Here is a 21,514-nt window from a genome sequence, read left to right as displayed (position 1 = left end):
CAGATTTAATCTAATACATTAATTTTAGGATCTGTAATTTCATCAGCATGGGAACATACCCTCTATAAATTAATGGATGTTCTTTTAGAGTTATTGAATCGAATTCAAAATAACAGAAAAAATAAGCATCAAGGGATGGGTGGCTAGGTAATATGTTATCTTGGATTGCACAATGAGGATTCCGGTGGGGGAGATTAACTGATAGGGACTGTAGTGTAAGTAATTTTTGGTCATGCACATTTTATTTCAGTCATATAAATATATTAGATTCCCTCCAATATCTAATCATTCATGTATCAGTCTTCATTATTACTCACAGATTCCTCTAACCATTTAGTTTAATGTATAAATTCTGGATATCAGGGATCAAATACTTTATAAGAGTATTTGAATAATTTTGTTCATAATGCATTGGAAATATAGGAACTCATTAGAAAGGTACTATTCAAACATGGCTTCTAATCCCAATTCTTCCATCAAGTAACTGTATAATATCAGGCCCATCACTTCACTTATCTGGGCTTTTCTTATTTATTTAAGAAAAGGATTAAACTTTATTCTCCCTAGATCCAGGGATATATTGATAGATATTTAACAACTGGCTGGGGAGAAATGTATATATAACACATTTTTAACATATTAACATTGTCTCCAATATTTCTTAAATCTAGGCAATGCCTCCTCTCAAATGAATAAACAAATAAACAGACTAACAAATAAATAAAGCACTGTATTATAGCATTTCCTGATTTCTGAGATATAAAATCTTACATTGAAAATTTAATAATCAGGTTTCATGAGCTAGCAAGATCTGACTCCAGCATATTCCTGTAGTATTCATTTGCAATGTAAAAAAATGATGATCCTTAATATTTATGGAGTACCTAATAGGTGATGATACTCAAATCCTTTATTTACATAAAATCAGCAGCTCCTAAAGCCAATAGGAAATGAATTTCTTATTCTGCTTATAACTATGATTACCGAAGGCTGGAACTTCCACAAAAAGCACCCATCAATTAATTTTGTGAACTTTTAAATGTTTAATTTCTTGATTATTTATTGTTGTTTGCTATTTTTCAGAAAATCTTTACAAACATGAAATAGATCATTCCCTTACAATTACAGAAGTCAGATTTTCCAGTAAAATCTCAATTTCCCACCTACCTATAGCAATTTTCAAGTTAAATATTAATTTCCTTATGGTCTTTAATATACTCTTTGTCAAATCCATGCGTTTTGTCCCAAATTCCCACTGCTGTGATCAAGTGGTATGTCCCAGGATCATAAGCTGATTTTATCTCAGATGAAAAAAAATAATTAGAAAGGTACATCTACTTGGCAGTTAGTTAAGGCAGTGAATTGTTTGAGCCAGAAAGACTTGAGTTTGAATTCTATCTTAGACACTTGCTAGATAGATAAATTTGGGAAAAATATATAAACTCTCTCTGACTCAGTTTTATCAACTATAAAAGGAGACAAAAACAGCAACATGTCATTGTGAGAATCAAATGAGTACATATACAAATACTTAAAGCATTTTGCAAATCTTAAAGTGCTAGCTAGTATTGTTGCTATTATTTTTATTGATGACACTACTGTCAAAATTATTTTTAATCTATTGGCACACAATAATATAATATGAATTCAACCTTTGGAGTAAAATGACTGTTCCTTTAGGAAAGCATCACAAATAAATGATTTGTGATGGTCATATTTTGCCAAGGTATTTATATAAACTCTCTCAAACAGAGTAAATCTCCAGAGGTTGGGAAAATAAACAACTTGCTAATGTAATTTGTGTGTTGTGTATTATAAATTGTGATGTCCAGTGATTTTTATTTCATTTCAGATATAAAATATTTCTTCCAGTAGATCATGCTAAAATTCTAATCAAAATAACTAGCTCATAAATTTTTTTCTCTGAAAAAGCAGTAAGAACATGATGAATTTAAGACAGCAGTATTCTAAAAGTGCTTGCTATTATATACTGCTACACTATCAACTCTCAGGATCCATGTGACTAAATGAAAGTGGTACTGGAAGTAACCCATGTGGTCTACTCTTTCTGTTTGCAGTTTAAAGGCTTTAAACAACTTTTAGGATCCCATTTTCAAACTTTTCTTTTTAAAAATTTTTTTTTTCACTTCATGTAGTAATATTATATATTCATATATATGAATGTATATGTAGAGGAGAAAAAAGGGAAGGGAAATTTTAAAATCACATAATGAATACAAATTATAGACAAGGAAATTAATGAGAGAAAGAGGGAAAAGGGAAAAGGAGAAGGAAAGAGAGGTTGAGGAAAAAGGAGAGAAAGAAGGAGAAGAGCAAGAGAGAGGGAGGGAAGGAGAGGAAAAGAGATGGAAGAGAAATCCAATTATATAAATGCATTTGAAGTTTTGCCTACTAATAATAAATTATTGGAAATGCAAAAAGAGTTCAGTTCTACATTTTTCAAGAACAAGAATAGTAATGAACTTCATGATTGCTAATAAAATTTAAATATTAGATTAGAATAGCCATCCCCAGGTATTTTAGGGGAAAAAAACTTTAAAAAAAAATAGTACATTTCAATCTTTAATGGAATTTTTTTTCTACAGATATATTCCAAATCAGCATTCCAAGTACAAATATGTCAAAATTCCACAACTTCAAAACATAGTCTTGTTGAATGTTTAGAAGTTATTGTACTTAACTTCAGAGGCATGAAGAACAGAATTAGGATTCCTTTTCCCCCAATGGGATTATATTCTCCTTCATCAACCTACTAACCATTTATTTCCACTACCCTTCCCTGACTTTCCATTTACCAAGTGATATGGTATGAATGGCCTAGATTTAAAAAGGACTGAGTTTGGTTGAATTGAACAGGACTCCATTCATTGACTATTATCATGGATGGCTTACTAACTTATCTTGTCTTAAGTAAGGGACATGGATAATATTTAAAAACTATAAGTATATGTAAGACAATTGGCATGTGATGTCTGCTAACCAGAAATGTATGTCCATGACTTTTATCCAAATTCTGTAGTAAATTGTAGTTTACAATTTAAAGAGCATTGAATCTTCATGTTTGAAAAAAAAAAGTGACTATAAGGACTTTAGAGTTTACAAAAACCCTGAAACTTAAACCACATAACTATAAACTCATTATGTCATTACATCTGAAACTACATAACCAGAAATTTAAGCAGAGTTTATTAATACATTTTAGTACTTCAGAAACCTGTGATCTAATAAGGGCAGATATTTTATTCACTGATACACTATATTGCTTCAGAGATCATAGTTGATATTTAAGAATTGTTATAAGCAAAAATTTTATCACACTGTTTCCAACCTGATATGTGTCTCTCTAAGTTTGTAAAGACTATTCCTCAGATTACATGAATATTATCTTTCACTGAAGCCAGTACTTGAAGTCTTTCCAAACTGGCGCCCTGTCAGAGATGATATTTCATTGACTTAACCTTTGAGAACCCAGTGTCATTTCAAGAGAGAGGTATAAGAGTAAAACTTTAGGGAAACATATAATTTACTAAGAAAAAGGATTCTTAGGCATTTCTCTCTCAATAGATTTGCAGATGAACATATGATATCCGCTTAGATCATCACTAGAAAAATTATTTAATTAATAAAATTAATAAACATTTCAGACTCATTGAGCTCAGATGTGAACTGAATAAAGTAAATAAGATATCAATATCTTCAAAAGTATCTTTAACTGTCAGAGGACTTTTCAGCCCAAGAAGAATACTTTATTTCTTTTTAATGATACAATATTTAATTCAGTGTGGGTTATCTGTATAGTCACAGATTTTAATACCTCTATATTTGAGCAGACACCCTATATGGGTTGTAGTACACTAACAAGCAATCAAGGGAAAGAAGAAGGAAGGAAAGAAGGAAGGAAGGAAGGAAGGAAGGAAGGAAGGAAGGAAGGAAGGAAGGGAGGGAGGGAGGGAGGGAGGGAGAAGAAAAGGGGGAGGGAAAGAGGGAGAAAAAGAAGGAATGAAAGAAAAATGTAACCACCTAAGAATTATACCTCTTTCTCTCTCTCTCTCTCTCTCTCTCTCTCTCTCTCTCTCTCTATCTATATATATATATATATATATATATATATATATATATATATATATATATATATATGCTAAGAGGATTTTTTAAGGATGTAAAAACTGAAACCTATGCAGTTAAGTGATTTGCCCAGATGATTCAAGTGATAAAAAGTCAGAAAAGTCAGAAATGGTATTTAAATTCTAGTCCCCTAATTCTTAAATCAGTATTCTTTCCTATATTAAACTCTATATAGATAGGCAGGTTGGTCTTTGGACAACATAGACACATTTTTGCTGGAGGAAGGAAAGGGAAGGGTATCTACCAAGTGTCAGACACTGTGTTAAGTTCTTAGCAGTTATGTACCCATGATTGAAGGGATATTCCAGCATATCCCAGAATTTGACCTCTATTGGAATAGCCTTTAAGAATTATAGATCATCTCCCTAAGACAATAAGAGTAAGATTAGTGAGAGTTTTCTACAGTTTGAGTTTCTTGAACCAGAAATCAGTAGAAAGCATCAACATTTGCACCCAGAAACCAGAGAAAAAGAAGAATTGAATAAAGAAGTATATCAAAAGTAAAATAAAATTATATAAAAACAATAATAATTCCTTACCTTTCTTTTCTGGTTTTTCTTTGTGAGTTACTGTAAAGGAATAAATAATATTTTATTAAAAGGGGAATAATAATATTATAATTAGAATATAATGTAAAACAATTTTAGGATCCTAGAGCTTTTTTAATTGCATATTTAACAATCATTAACAAACAAATATTTCTGGGTTTGTAATAGTTACAAGAGAGGTTATTTATTTACTTAGAGAGTAGAAAGTAAGTGTATAATATAAGATGTGAAAAAGAATCAATAACATTTTTCTTTTTTTATTTTTATTCATTTGAAATTAAATACATAAAAAATAAAAATAAAGAACATTTCCATATACACAGAACAACATAAAAAGAGGATTCAGCATAAAACCATACATTTCTATTTTATATTCTTTGCATCTTGGGGAAAAGCTAATAACTACTATGCATCATTTTCAAAACTATCCTGCTTTTCTATGTTCCTTCTAAGATTTTTCTTTTGTTTTCTGCTGTGCCTTTTTTTCCTTCCCTCCACAACCCACCCTAGATAAGGCTATAATTAGACACAAATACGTGCATATATGTAAGATCATAATGTGTATATCTATTTATCACTTCAATGACACTTTTTAAATATTCAGAAGAAAACAGAAAAATATAGAAAGATATCAGCAGAAAATGTGTAATTTTGTAATTTGTTGAATAAAATATATGTCATATGATGATAATGACATCATGATATTCTTATTTGCTTAATTCTAGGCATTGGTAACTTCTCTGATATTTATAGATTTCTTTTCTCATTTCCATGTTTAACCTAGAACCAAGAATAGGCTGTCACTAATACCAACATTAAAAGAGAAGTAGCCAACAAGGTAAGAGAATATCCCTCAGCTTTTTCAAGCCTCCAGACCATTCCTAGCAATGGAATGTTAAACTCTGTAAGATGATGAGAAAAGCTTTCTTATATTTCCACATAACACTCAAAGTAGCCAGACTTGTATCTGTATCATAATGACTAATTAGGAATAGAAAAAAGACATAAGTATATTGAAATCTAATTTTACCTTTCTCATTATTTTTATTCTTTAGGTTATTTTTCATAATACCAATACCCCATTCTTTAGCATTTTATGATTTAAACACTAAATTATGTATTTGTCGAGTAGCAAATATAAATCTTAATAACCCCATTTTACAGATAAAAGAAGCAGTGTTTAAATGATTTGCTGAGTCACATATCTAGTAAGTATCAAAACTATGATGCATACCCAGGTCTTTTAGCTCTAAAGCCAAGAGAGTTTATTGTCAAAATATTTGGCAAGCAAATTGGCATATCTCTACTCGTCTGAAGGCTAACCTTTCCCCATCAGGACTTTCAAATCAACTCAGCTCCTCTCTCACTGTTCCGACATGGCTCTTCTTGTGGCTCTGTCTTGGGTAACATGTACATTTTTCATTTTATACTCAAAAAACTCTCTTTGATATCAGATCAAACAAACTTTGCCAAACTTCCAATAAAATAACAGCATGTCACACAATAAGGGAATTAATATAGTTAAACAGCTCTTTATGGTTACATCATTCCATTTGATTCTCAGAAGAATCTTTGAAATAGATAAATGACCAATATTGGTATCTCAATTTGAAGGTCAGATAATGAGGCCCTAAGAAATGAAGTGAGTTTCCAAAGTGAATGTCTTTTAACTCCATTTCTAACATCTTTTTCATAAGTGTAAATTGAGATTGAAATAAATATATAAGAGATAAATAGAGGACATACAGTCCTGCTACTCATCATGGAATCATTAGTATTGGTCCATACATTAAACTTGCTTTTGATTATGCCTTATTAATGCATATTTTTTCACCAATGAGACTCCAACATAGAACTTGTTTACTTCGATTTTATAATATGACTCAGATAAAATAAAAACATAATAATAATAATAACAGCAAAATACTTTCAAACCTCCTCTAAGAGTAACAAGTTTGGCTATGATAAGCCATTCTTTCTATACCTTGATTAGAAGGATTCTCAAGAGAACGCCTTGTCTATTTTTCTGCCTCCAGGAAGGACTGGCCCTAACCCACCTCAGACAGATGGTTGTCCATTCTATTCAAGGCTTTTCAGATTGATGGGCACATGGACATAAATGAGAGAATTAATACAAAATCAAAAGAGCAACTGGGCTGAATTCAACCTTAGATTAGCATATTAATGCCTTATCCTCACTGCCCTAGGGAAGGTCTGGTTGCTCCCAGTGTAAGTTTTGATTTGCAGACCCAGTTACTGTACACTGAAATTTCATTATCCTTAGAAGTGGCAGCATAATACTGCTTAGAGAAGCAGCTGTACCTACGTACCCCAGGGACCTCTTCAAAATGGAAACTAGCCACTACAGCATCTTGGGAAGAAACTTCAAGCACTGGAGAGATTAAGCAAACTCCAAGTTGGTGTATTTCTCTCATCAAAACAATCATAATAATACAATCCAATTTCATCATTCTGACATAAAACTAATCTGTAATAGTAACCACTCTTTGTGCTTCTTAGCTTGATTTCAATATCTAATAATATAAAAGCAGAGGGAAAAAACAAAAACAAAGACAAAAACATCAACATCAACCCTTCTTGCTACTGACACAGTTTGACAAGATATATCTTAGCTGGTACATTTTTAGCTCAGGACAAAATAAGCTTTTTGCACCTGCTAGAGCTTAATTTGTTTGTCATTCTTATTTATAAGACACAAAAGTCCCTTAGCCATGCTGATAATTAAAAACAAAAGGAATCCACCATTTGGAATGGTTTTAATATTTGGCAAGCAACTTGTCACAACTCTGCTTGTCCAAAGGCTGACCTTTCCCCAATGAGGACTTTCGCTCAGCTCAGCTCCAAGAGCTCTCTCTAACTATCCCCATATGGTTCTCCCTACAGCTTTCTGCCAGCTGCCTTAGGTTCTTTCACAGTACTCTTGGCCCTGAATGCTTGCCAGCAGGGTTGGGTGTCCTTTGCTGAAATAGAACTAAGTGCAAGCAATAACCCTGACCCTACAGTTCTTAATCAGGCACAATACCAGCGCCCAAGCTACAGCTGGAATAGTGGAAATCTTGGTTTCTGAGTCAGGCCATACTATTTTGTAACCCTTTCTCTTCTTAGTGATTGAATCAAAAGTGTCAAGCTAGATTTTAAAAGCCCTTTTGAACACTGAGTTGTTTTTGTTTTTGTTTTTCAAGTAGTACCATGTTTCAATTTAAGGTCAATTGATTTTAATTAAACAAAATTCTATCTCATCAACTGCAGACTTAGGGAGGCTGCTAACAAAATTCACCAAAACAGGACATTTTGAAGAGGGGTTAACTTTTTCCTATTCAAAGTTGAGCACGTGGAAAATACTCAAAGGTGAAAGGGAACTAATCTAAGTAAAGATTTTATAAATATTAAATATTAAATAATTAAATTAAAAAATATTAAATATTTTATAAATATTAAATATTTAATATTTTATAAATATTAAATAAATTTTAGTGATGGATCTTTGTAATGAGATATTACCTAATTTTACTTCTAAATGCAACATTTTCTTTCTGCCTTTGTTCCCTTCTCTTTTGCACTTTCCTTTGAAAATAGAATATTCGTTTTTAGCACTGATGAAATATTTGTATATTTTCCTCAAACTAAAGTAAAATTTTTCATCAAAAACTTTTAAAGCCCTAATGGCACAGAGCCAGTTGTGATCCACCACTGAACATGATCCTAGATGCTTTCAGATAGCTAATCTAATTTGGGGTGACAAATTCTGGGCTCCAATATGCATGCTCTGCACATCTAAAGAGTGAAAACTGATAGACTATCACAGGCCCAGTGAATTTGAAACTTTTATGACACATTTCACTGCCTTTCCCTAATGTTGTAGGAATATCTCCAAAGACATTGCTATTTAGTTCAGGTTCAATGTTGGGACAAAATGAAATACACCTGAGTAACTGAATATTTAACAAAGGCTTATTTTGCTCAACCACAGGAAGACTATTCAACAAGGATATAGAGCAAATAATATAGAAGCATTTGGTTTCTCAGGACGCTATTTCCCTCATTTATAGAAACAAACATGTGTGGTCAATCATCAGGATAAATCATAAGTGTATAGAGACCCCCTTGATCTAAAAGATCTTGAACCCACATATCTTAGGCTTTTAACTGGCCTCAGATTAGGAAGTTGTGCCAGAGAATTGGGATCACTCAGGTTTTAAAAGGAGAAGAAACTTCACCAGGGAAACCTTGGGAAAGCCCAAGGAAGCTATGTGGAGGGAGAAAGCTATGTTTGGATAAGGAGAGATGTTTCAGGAGGCTGCTGTCCTACCTAACTACCAAACAGATTCAGAATTTTGAATATTATTTTTAATAGCTTTTTAGTTACAAGTTATATGTATGGGTAATTTTACGGCATTGACAATTTTGAATGTTATTAATAGAATTGAGGTCTTAGAAATCATCTAGTCTGTGTTTCCCATCTCTCATAGATCAGACATCCAGGAAAATTAATTTACTTATCAAACATTGGACAAACTGTATATTAGAAGTAAGATCTCCTAATTCTCAGTCTGGTGTTCTTTCCACATTCACCAGTGACTTTCTGTATTATGTCACATCACTGCCTCAACTCAAATTAATAACTAAGAGGTTATCATTCCAAAGTAGACATCCCTAGGAGATAAACTATATCATCTATAAAATGTAACTTTTTTTGTAATATAACTACATTTACTACTAAATAATATAACTACATTTACTATAAAATAAATACTAATGTGATGTTTCCTTGTAGAGTAACACTCGTGCCCAGATTGTATCAGAAGAATATAAGTTCAGGCAGATTCCACTACCTAAAAAGCCCTCAAGAGAAGTATTGGTGACAGAATTTGTAGTGCAACAGCTAGTTATGGAGAGGAAATTCATCCTCAATAGAACAGTTATAGATTATTAATTTTCTTTTTTTGTAATTGCAATCAACAACAAACAAAAAAAATAGTCCTGAGTAGCTTTTAGTATTGTACAGCCCCTTTTCTGCTTCTGACATAAGTTAAGTTTTAGAAAAATAGCAGAGAATGTTAAAAATAGCAGAGTAAGTTAAACCACTTACTTTGGGAAGTGGTTTGTAGACTATTTGTAAACTGAGCTTGCCAAAAGTTTAGTTATACAAAATTACACCAAATCATTCAATTTAAAGATGGAACTAGAAGGAAAAAAATGAAAAAAAGATGCTAAGTATAAAGATTTCAACAACAATATGCTCCATTATCAATGCATTTGGATAATAACATCATTGTCTCTGATTTACAGCATGACAAAGTAGAAATGGACCCAAAGAGAACAAATACAGTATAGGGGGACTTTACCAAGCATATGCAAATGAAATCTATGATGGAACTGACAAAATTTTGAGATATTGAGTGATTCCCTAAATGTGTCATTAATAAAAATGTGAAAAGGCTTTCAAAAATGATGGCTTGCAATGGACCACATTTTATTTTCAAAAGATACACAGAATATAAAATTTCACTTTGGTGACTGTAGAAAAAAAGCAACTTTCAGAAAGGGAGTCTGCATTCATAAGTCAATATTATAGAAGAACCCTTGATAGAAATAATTTGTTAAGTGATCCAATAATTAACAATTTATGCAGAGGTGGATAAGAATCTTTAGCTATAAATAGAGAAGTGGTCACAAAAATAAAATGCAAAATTTTGATTATATTACATTTGACAGATTTTAAAATGAGCAAAATAAATGAAGTTAGGATTTGAAGGCAAATTATTGGAGAAAAAATGTTACATCAAATATCTCTACCAAGTGTCTGGTACTTAAGATACATAAGACATTAACACAATATATGGAGTCGAAATATTCCCCAGTAAATAAAGGTTCCTCCAAATCATTAATCAAAAAAGTGCAAAATAAAACTAAAACAATATAATGATCTCACCACATACCTAACAAATTGAAAATGATGACCAAATATGGAAAGAATCGATGTTGAGAGGCTTCATAATGACTGTGAATTGGCCAACAATTAGGGTAAGTAATTTTAAATTATATTTTGGCAATTCATTATAATGTCTGTATCATTTGATCCCCAAATCCTACAATTACGCATAATCCCCAAGAAGTTCAAAGAAAAAGCATTTATACCCCAACATATCCAAAAAATTACCTTTTGGGGAGTGGCTAGAAATACAGCCAATGAATATTAATTGGGATTGCTTATATAAATGTAAAGATCAATATAATTGATGCCTTAAGAAACAATGAACACAGGGGCACCTAGATGGCACAGTGGATAGAACACTAGCCCTGACATCAGGAGGACCTGAGGCACTTAATATTTCCTACCTGTATGATCCTGGGCAAGTCACTTAACCCCAATTGCCTCAGCAAACAACCTCTTATGTTTTTACTGATTTAAGAAGGAATAAACAATAAATACTTTTACATTTTGATATTTATTTTAAAAATCCTCCAAGATACAGCATGGTAATAAGATATATTTCCTGTTTTCATTTCTTTTCACAGAAAACTGGGAGATTTGTGTATGTCCAACACATAAAGGTAAACTCCTTTGTAATTAGTAATTTTTTGCTGAAATATTAAAATCATATTTACTCTTTATAATGTCACTATTATAACAAATGAATAACTTAATCATAAAGGGGAAAAGTCATCCAATATAAGGGATAATACAAGCACATTTCTTTTTTCTCAAAAAAGAAGCAAAATACATTGACTATTCAAAAAGTTGGAATGATAATACATAAATTTTAAAACCTGAGTTTCACTATGACCCCTATTTCTCTTGTTATTACACAAAAGGGCTTTGTGAACTGAAAATATTTTATTTTCCTATATTTTATATCTCTATTTTTCTATAGTTTTGTTTTCATAACAACTGTGGTCCTTAGTTATTTATACTTGCAGATCAAATACGAAAGTGCAATTGTTCCAGTTCTGCTATTTATGTTAAGACCTTAAACAAATTACTTAATTTCTTGTACTAATTTTTGATATCCTTAAAAAAATCAGGAAGTGGGTAAACTAAATAATTCCTAAGGTCCTTTAAAGTTTGAAAACCATCAGCTCTTAGGAAATGCATCATGAAAAGGAAATCAAAATTAAGACAATAATAACAGAGCTTTCTGATTTTCCCCAAATCATAATTTTCTCCCACAAAAATTTCTCTAACATTAGAAGTTCATCCTTCAAAAAAGTATTTATACCTTTCAAAGTCAGATTTACTTCATAACTTTTTGATGAACAACTAATCCATAATCCTCTTTTATATAGCACTAGCTACTATTATAACCTTGTTCAATGTATATTTTGTGAGGGAATTAAAGTGCTTTTAAATATAGCCTCATAAACAGAAATTAATGCATCATGATATATAAACATAACACATGTGTATATATGTATACAAATATGTATGCATGTATACACATATTTATTTGTACAAAAATAGGGAGATGCTAATCCACTCCTCTTCATAAGTGAGAAACCTTACAAATTATGTACAATGTCAACTTCAGTCATACTAGAAACAAACATGTAGAATAACCACTAAAATCCACCGATCTAACCCACAGTCCTGTTCTGTAACTTTTAAACTACATTCCCTCATTATTGAGAAATATTCAGCATCCCAAATATATCTGAGCTATTCAGAAAACCTATCCAGACTAGTCAACTCCTTGACTTTAGGATAGGCTCTGAGAAATTGGGGACTTGCAGCCAAATTCTCTGCTTTAATTATTCAATGCTCACTAGCTCTTTTGACAGTTTAATAAACCCACTCTACAGTACCCTGCTCTAAGCCTTTGACAGCATGCTCCAAATAAAGTCAGGTCCAAAAAACAAATGGTGCCATCTGCATAGCTACATACAACCCAGGAGCAACACCATTAACAGAGCAGCAAAAAACTAGAGAAGGATAAATAAAAAAAGAATCCAAAATCCCAATCTCCTTAATCATATATCTAACAGAAACCTGCAAACAAGGATATTAAAATTTAGTTCTCATTGGCAAGCAGGACTTATAAACTATGTCAAACTTCCCTGAATAAAGAAGTAAAAACAAAGAGAAAGGAAAGGAGAGGAGCAGACAAGAGGAGAAAGAGGAGAGAGAGAGAGAGAGAAAGAGAGAGAGAGAGAGAGAGAGAGAGAGAGAAAGAGGAGGGAGGGAAGAAAGAGAGAAGTAGACAACATTAGGTAGAAATAAAAATAAATTCCAGATGAGTAAGGGTTAGTGTCCAGTTTTATATGAGCATTGGCTGAACTATCTTGAACATATGGGATACTGTTAAATTTAAAGAGGCCATATCAATAAAGTGTTTTGAGCTCTTCAGAGAAAGATGATTTAGCAAAAGTGAAGCACCATCACAATGATTCAAATATTAACATAGCTCAAGGTTAATCAGTAACTAGTTTTATATTACTTAGATTTGGCAGTAATTACAATTAATTTTGCATAACACAATTCTATTATACAATACTAATTATTCCACATAATGTATTGAAATATACACTGAAAGGCATTTATCAACACTTGTAATTTCTCTTAGTTTCTGCTCATATTACACAAATGTTGTACCTATTAAATATTCCTACATCACAAGTTAGGTTTGCTTAAATAATTGTGGCCAAGAAAGTTAACATAGATGAGGGAAGATATTAAGAAGGCAAAGATGGTTTGCTGAAATGGTTCCTAAATGATGTTCTATTGAAGGGATGTTGAATGATTATATTATAACCTTTGGACTTCCATACTGCATGTACACACAAAAGAAATATTATGAGGCATGGCAAGTCTGTATTGGGTTAAATTATCTTTTTTATTTTCCTCCAAATATTTTCAAAAGTATTTCATGACATGGGAAATAAAGAACTAAAATGATTTGTGGTACATTTCAGCAGCATAGTGATAGCAAAGAAAAAGGGAAAAGAAAGTCCACAATTGGGAATCCAGAAACTAAAGCTAAAAAAGTGTTGGGAAGTCCCATCATTTCTCAGGACTGCTATCAATTCATGGTGATTTTTAAAACTATATTTATTATCCAGTGACTTCAATAATGATATAATCTCAACAAATATAAAACTGCAAGAAGAAGCTCATAATCACCAGATTGTCACATATTTTGAAATTATTATATTTTTTCTTGATTGACAGTGATATATCTTCCATGTTTCTTCCATACTCAAACTGACTCCATAATGCCTATAAGACACACTATTTTCTTTCTTTTTTTTTGTCTTCTCTCCCTCCTTCCTTAACTTCTTATTTTTTTTGTATTTTCCTTCTTTTTCTCATGTTTTCTCTCATTCTCTCTCTCATTTTCTTCCAACTTCCTGTCTCCTCTGCCCTCTTTTCCCACTATTCACTATCTTTTCCAGAGTCCCATTCATGAGCCCAGTCCACTGATTGGCACAGGAATCTTGATTGCCCTGTTTCCATCCTGGACCTGCTCACTTTTCTCTAAGCATCATGGTAACATCACTCCTTCAGGTTCATCATAGTGGTTTCAGATTTAATGAAGTAATCCATCCAGCTTTAGCCCCCTGAAGTTAAGACTTCTTGAGCTCAAGCAGCCCACAGTCTTTGGGGTCCCGCAGTAGACAGAATTACAGGTATGAGCACCATGTCTTGTCAACCCTTCTTTCTAAATGAATTTCACATTATTCTTCATCCTACCCTGCATTTTGTAACCAAACTAACTTTCTATCTCCTGCCTCTATTATTTTGTATATGTGCCCCTCATCCTTGGAATTTTCTTACTTTTCCTCTTATTCTTCGAATTCTTAGTTCTTTTTAAATCTCAACTTAAGGGCTACCTCCTACTCAAGGATACTTTTCTACCAACATACATATAAAAAAAAAGTTTGCTTTATATATGATTTCTATGGTCAATCTGTATGTATTCTGTTTCCATCTAGGAAAATAAAACTCTTTGAAGTCATAGACTTCTTCATTTTTTTACCCTTTGTATTACCAAAACTTTACAAGATAGATACTTAATGTTGTGGATTAAATAATTTAATCATTTTTAAGAAAGTCAAATTAGTTTTTATTTTGTCTCTCCTATATGATTCATCAAAGCAAAAGTATGTTTCATTCTTCTCAAAGAAGCTTATATAAAAAGAATATATCCTGAACACTAATAATGAAAAACAAATAAAAACAATTACCTTTAGGTGCTATTTTCTTTTCAGGTTTTTCCTGTTTTTCAGCCTTCTCTTTGTGAATTGCTGGGGGGAAACATAATTTGCACTTTAGAAAAAAAAGTTTGAATAATGACTGGGGAAGAAAAGAACTTCAAACATAAGTTGATCCCTGAGCTATATAGTATTTCCTGAATTTCCTATATGACACGATGCAGACAGATGAAAGGGAAACATTTTTATTACTCATATTGCTGTTTCTTTTATTTATACCATCTTAAAGTCTGAGACATTTTAGTAGCTCCATAAAGAAAATGCCACTGGGGAAAAATCTTGGTAAGCTTTCACCATGTTAGAATGCTATAACCAATCACAAATTATAATTACATTTTATTTCAATTACTCTCACTACAAATTAAGAACACTTAATCGAAATCTAATTTAGATTTAGTAAGACACAATTTTTACATATTAAATTAAGAATTTGTGAAATGAGCTGTAACAACTACCTAATAGGGAGGATGGCTCAGCATTATTGAGTCAAATTTCTTAATCAGTATTTGCAATCACATTGAACCAATAATTACAGGAAGCAGATAGAAAGATAGATATAGATTATATTGAAAGCACCCCCATCATGACTTTGTTGTATATATTGATATGCCAGTGATTAAATAAGCCTAATGATAAAAGTGAACCCTGGGTTTCCCATTAGTTTAAACTAGAATAAATAACAGATTAGAATCTTTTTAAACTATTGGCAGAAGTCACTAGGCAGAGAGACAAGATTAGGACATGAAAAGATCTCTAGGATTCAAAAACAGCAATATTCTGAAGCTAGCTCTTACTAGTTGTGTGACCTTGGTTAAATCCCTTAACCTATCTGAGAGAAGCAATGTGATATAATGGATAGAAAAGTGTCCATCAAGTCTGGAAGATCTAGATGATTCAAGTACTACCTCTTTTATACTGGTTGTGTGTCCCAAGAAACTCCCTAAAACCAAAAACTGTATACTACATACCAATGATTAGCATTGGTAGAAGGAGTTTTGTCACTAGAAGTTTCTTATACCAAAGATAGGAAATTGTTTTTAATGAAGCATAACAATATTTGTACTACAGTTATCTCTTTTACATGGTGATTTTTCCTGTCATGATTTTGATATATCATTGGTTGGCATAAAAAAATCAAGTGAGAATTTTTGTGGAGCTTTGTGAAAACCACAGACAACATGGGAAGGTGAGCAGAAAAAGTTCAGAACCTTAGAAATGCACAAAATATATATACAATATTACATAATATCAACATAATTTTTCTTTTGATACAACAATACTTCAGACTTCTGTGGTGTGAAGGGAGGGCAAAAATTTTGTTCATGGATGTTCTAAATCACAGGGGTAATTATTTCCATTAATCCTTGTACTTACTTGAAGGGGCTGCTGCAAGAGAACCCTTATCTGCTACTGGAATATCAGGGTGTGTTTTTTGTTTGTTTTGTTTTAAAGGAAGAAGAAAATTGCTTTTAACCAGCTTTTCAAAGCATATTTTAAAAACACAAACAGAAATGTTGCCAGTTTTACATTTCAGATAATTGTGGAAGATTTGTGTTCTGCACAGGCAATTGGTTCGAGGAATAATCATTCTGATGAAATCAGAAAAATGTTTTATCCACTTATGACAGGCAGGAAGGGAGGGCGAGAATAAGTGCAAAAGTGAGAGACAGAGACAGAGACACAGAAACATAAAGAAAATGACAGAGACAGAAATAGAGGTCTATAGAGAGACAGAAACAGAGACAGAGAGACAGATAAAAGACAGAGACAGAGAAAGACAAAGGCAGAGACAGAGAGAAAGTTCCACATCATCAAACTAGCCTTTAGTAGGTTTAAGATTTTGGAAGCTTTTATATTTCATCTCTCGGACAGATGGCCTATCTTGCTACAGTAGCTCTGTTGGGATTTGGATAATTACCATAGAAGCTTTCACAATAGACAAAAAATAATATAATGAGATTTGGGGGGGATGGTGACAGTTATGGTTCCATAACATCATTTTCATTAGAATTTATCTAAAAATTACTAATTTAAAGTATTTACACAAATACACACAGAAATAATTATACAAAATGACATGTTTAATTTTTCATAGCAAGCATTATGAAACAAAGTTCAGCATATCAATTTGCTTTTTTGTGAAAATCATCACAAGACTGAAATTGTTTGCAAATAAATGTACTTGGTTACTTTTGTGGCAGTGGGCAACTAGCTCAAAGATCTAGCCCAAGTACCTAGCTCCCCATCCAATACATTGTCTACAGCCACAAAAATAACCAAATACATTTATTTGTAAACCATGTCAGTTTTTTGTGATTTCATTCCAAATGGCATGTATAGTGGAGGAAGTGGCATATATTTTTTCATGGCTCCAATATCTTAGGCAGTGCCAGATAACTTTCTCTCATTCTCTAGGGACAAGCTTTGTGCACGAATATTGTCTTTTCTTTGCAAACAAAATACTATACTGACTACTAAAGTTGTTTAAAACAGTATGCAATTGAGCCCAAGTTTGAAGAAAATTGCTTTCCTGAATTCCTAACTAATGGTGGTTCTTTCAGAACTGAGTGTTATTGTTCAAAAGGGAAGTCCAAAGATGCTATGCATGGTTAAAGCCATCACTGTTACTGAAAAAGAAAAGTACAAAAAACTTCCACACAAAACAGTAAAGCAATAACGTCACTTTCATAGACAAATAACAATACTACTTTTAAAAAAAGTAATTGCTTAGAGGTCAAATCAGGCAATTTCTAACAGCAATATTTGGTCAGTCAGATGTTCGTGAAAATGAGAAATAAGCTTTCAATTCTAATGATCAGTCAAAGTTAGATTGTGTCTATTGCCTTTTTCATGTTCCCCTGTAGCCTTGTGTTTTATTTCATAAATAAAGTTAACCAATTTTATTCTATGACTGTTGGTGTCTTAACAGTCATAAGAAATTGCTTCTGAGTGTGCCCACTCTTTTTCCTACTTCTTAGCTAAGGAATAATGGCCATTTAGGCTTTTATCTAAAATGCTATGATTACAGACATCACTTAAAAAAAGATAATTTCTTATCAACTAATGATGCTCTCAATTACCCTTTTCTATTAATTAAATATCTGTTTCTTTCAAGTCAGCGTTGGTTGTGGTAGTGATCTTGTCTAAGACCACTTGAGTGGTTAAATGAAAATATTTTCTGCTCCAAGATTGAACATCTAAATAAATAGTACATATTTCTATAGCATTTTAGTGTGTACAAAATATTTTTCTCACAATTTCCCTGTGGTAATGAATGAATTATTATCCCTATCTGATCAAGACAGAAACTAAACCTGAGAAATCCTTTTTCCATGTGACTTCTTTCTGGTCAATTACTCCTTATATGTTCTGGGATATAGCCAGGCTGTCCTATTTGATATTCCTGGTGTACCACATTCATGTCTTCTTCCTTCCTTTACACAGGCTGACCCCTAAACTTACAATGCTCTCTTCCATGTTTCTTGGAATCCCAAAATGTATGCTTATTGAGGGCTTTCTTATCTTCACAACATAACTCAATATCTGGCACCTAAAGTGAACTTTATAAATATATGTTGAATTGAGTCAAAAGATAAATCTAAGCAGTACTATCTCACCTGCATAAGAAGTTTCCTATTTTCCCCTCTTATTAATGCTCTCTCCCCCCCCCAAATTACTTCAATGAGTAAAGTAAAAAAAAATTTATTAAGAGCCTACTATGTGTCAGGTACTATACTAAGCTTTTTCTATGCCAAGAAAGACAAAAGATAATCCATGCCATCAAGTTTATATTCTATTAGGGAGACTACATGCAAACAACTGTGCATAAACAAGATATATGCAAGACAAATTGAAAATAATCAATAAAGACACTAAAATTAGAGGAGACCAGGAAAGATTTCAGTAGAACACATATAATAATCTTTAGTCTTTGAGCAGCATACTGTGAGAAAAATGCTGAGAGATTTTTGAGATCTGAAGCAGATTAAAATATAATTGGGAAATACTTAACCAAATAAACAAAAATACACCATAACATAGATCACATTAATTTGTGATTTTCTAAGTCAATATAAGGTCTACAGAAATGAATTTCTATTTATTTGACATGACTCCCAGAAGGTAGAATTTTAGCTGGAAAGTGATAGAATCAGGAAAGTCAGAATGGGGCTGAGGTGGCAGAGCATATTTCAGGAATGGAAGACAATCAGTGAAAATATCACAAGTTGGGAGATGGAATATAAATGTCTTTGCAGTGTATGTAATTATTTCCTATAGTAGAATGTAAAATTTCTTAAGTTCAGAGGCTGTTGTTGTTTTGTTTCATTTTGTTTTTAAATTCTTACTGCCTGACAAAATACCTGCTCTAAAATTAAGTGCTCACTACAGTAAACATTTTTGATCACATATCATTATCAAGAAAAAAGAAAAAAAAAGCAATTGATCATATATTATCATTAAGGGCATAGTTATTAATCATATACATGTATTACAATATTATAATTACATACATTATAAAATTTATACAAAATTGAAACTTAATGTAAAATAATACCTAATCTAAAGGCAAATGAGACCAATTGAAATTTGTAAAGTAAAAGAAAACATGGTAAAACTCACTCAACTAAAAACTAAAACTCATCCCACTAAAACTGAAAAAAGGGGTTGGTGGGGGAGAAATTGTGTGATAACACAGAACTTATCAGTTAAGAAATATTTTGCAACAGTAATAACATAATGAGTAAGGAATGGAAAACTAGGGGAGGGATGCTGAGGTAATTTTGCATGTGTAGATATTACAGGTGACTGAAGAGGTGATTCATGGTGCAGGTACATGGGGTACAAATAACAGCCTCTTCCAATGACATTCAGAATGCAGTCAATATATAAGGAATAGCTATAGGCAGTCCTGTATTATAAGAGGAGGCTCTGAAAAGAACATTTATATTCCCAAATCAAAAAGAATGTTCTAACTCCACATTACAATGAAAAAAACCCATTGGATCAAACGTGTCTAAGCTCAAAGCCCACTTCTGATGCTAACTCTCTTTGTGACCTCATGCACTCTTGCAAGCCACATTTATCAATTGCCATAGGTTTAATTACCTTCTCCAGTAATGACTGATTGTTCTCTAATCCTAGCCCCTGTCTCTTTCCTAAACTAATGTTTTGTATTGTCAACTACCTGTTGATCATTTCCAACTAGATATTCTTTTTTTACTTAATAACTTTATCATATATATTGAAAAGAAATCGCAAGTTGTACATAACAGATTTGCAGTTTCATGTGAAATCATTTTTATTATATTATTTATTTATTCTATAAATTAAAAATAAAATAAAATAATTAGTAAATTGATGTGACTTTCTAACTCTGTATGAAAGGTGAAGAAGGTAGAAGAATCAAGTATAATAATAAAGACATGTAGCATCTTAAGGATTTCACTATACTTATGTTAAAGCTTGTGAGAATACATTGCAAGTACCTTGATTTTTATATGACCTCCAAGAAGTTAAGTGACTTAGCCAGGATCACAGAACTAGTAAGTTTTAGGGGCAAGATTTAAACCCAAGTCATTACTGACTAAAGCTCTGATGATCAATTTACCATACCATGTTGCTTCTTTATTTTTCTCAAGGTTATAAACATAACAACTTCAGCGAATAATAGCCAAGTCAAAAAATGGAAGAAGAGTTTTAAGGCAGATAGGTGGGATAATTGATAAAGTACTAGACTAGGAGTTAGGAAGACTTAATTTAGTTTGGACTTGAGTTCAAATTCTGTTCCATATAATTCCTTTCTAATTTTTTTAAAATTTTCAAATTTTATTGAGGATGCCAATGCCTTGATCAAAGTCTACCACCTGCTACCATGAAAGAAGATATTTTTACCCTGACCTGATTGATACAGTTCTTTTTCTAATTTTCTTAAAAATATACTTTTTATACATTTTGTCTTGGCATAACACATACTTTTCCCATATACAACAAATACTCAAACCCCTTTTCAAAGGACAACATCAAAGTCCCAAAACAATCTGATTAATCAATAGACAGGAAAAATATGTTCTTTGATCTTCACAATATGTTACACACATTAATTGTTGCAATATACCATAGTTTGGTTGTCTTTAGTTTATATGGTTGTGATAGGATATGTATATCCTTCTTTTAATTCTGCTTTCAACAGTCTGTATCACTTCATATAAATCTTCCCAAAGAAGAGAATCACAAACAGTAGGCCATTACTACTGCCTGGTGTATTAACAGGACCTATCACATTAGGCTTCCCTTTATTTTTTTATTCAATATTTTTATTTTCCCCCAGCTATATTTAGACAAATTTTTACTTTCATTTTTTTAAACTTTGAATTCTAGGTTCTCTCCCTATCTCAATCCCCAATCCCCTTAATAAAGCACATGTGAAGTCATGTAGCAAAAGAATACATAGATCTCTCCAACTTTAAAAAAAAAGAACTACTCAGGTCAAATAAAGGAAAAAAAGAAAGTATGCTTCAGTTTGTATTCAGACACAGTCAGTTTTTTCTCAGGGTGTGGATAGGATTTTTCATCCTAAGGCCTTCAGGGTA

The 21,514-nt window shown here is 32.1% G+C and overlaps 1 protein-coding gene across 2 annotated transcripts in view; it reads right to left on the bottom strand.

Annotated features, from left to right (window-relative positions):
- LOC100918037 (triadin) overlaps positions 1–21,514 on the bottom strand; it is a 193,754-nt gene that overhangs the window by 57,725 nt on the left and 114,515 nt on the right. For both annotated transcript variants that reach the window (XM_031964334.1, XM_031964335.1), the window contains exons 5-6: positions 14,898–14,957; positions 4,686–4,715 (exon numbers count right to left, since the gene is read on the bottom strand). In XM_031964334.1, coding sequence (XP_031820194.1) covers positions 4,686–4,715; positions 14,898–14,957 — 90 coding nt within the window. The remainder of the gene's footprint in view (positions 1–4,685; positions 4,716–14,897; positions 14,958–21,514) is intronic.

Source organism: Sarcophilus harrisii, chromosome 4, assembly GCF_902635505.1.
Source record: "Sarcophilus harrisii chromosome 4, mSarHar1.11, whole genome shotgun sequence".
Classification (NCBI taxonomy): domain Eukaryota; kingdom Metazoa; phylum Chordata; class Mammalia; order Dasyuromorphia; family Dasyuridae; genus Sarcophilus; species Sarcophilus harrisii.
Note: the sequence above shows the minus strand (reverse complement) of the source record. Positions and strands in the feature narration are given on the sequence as shown.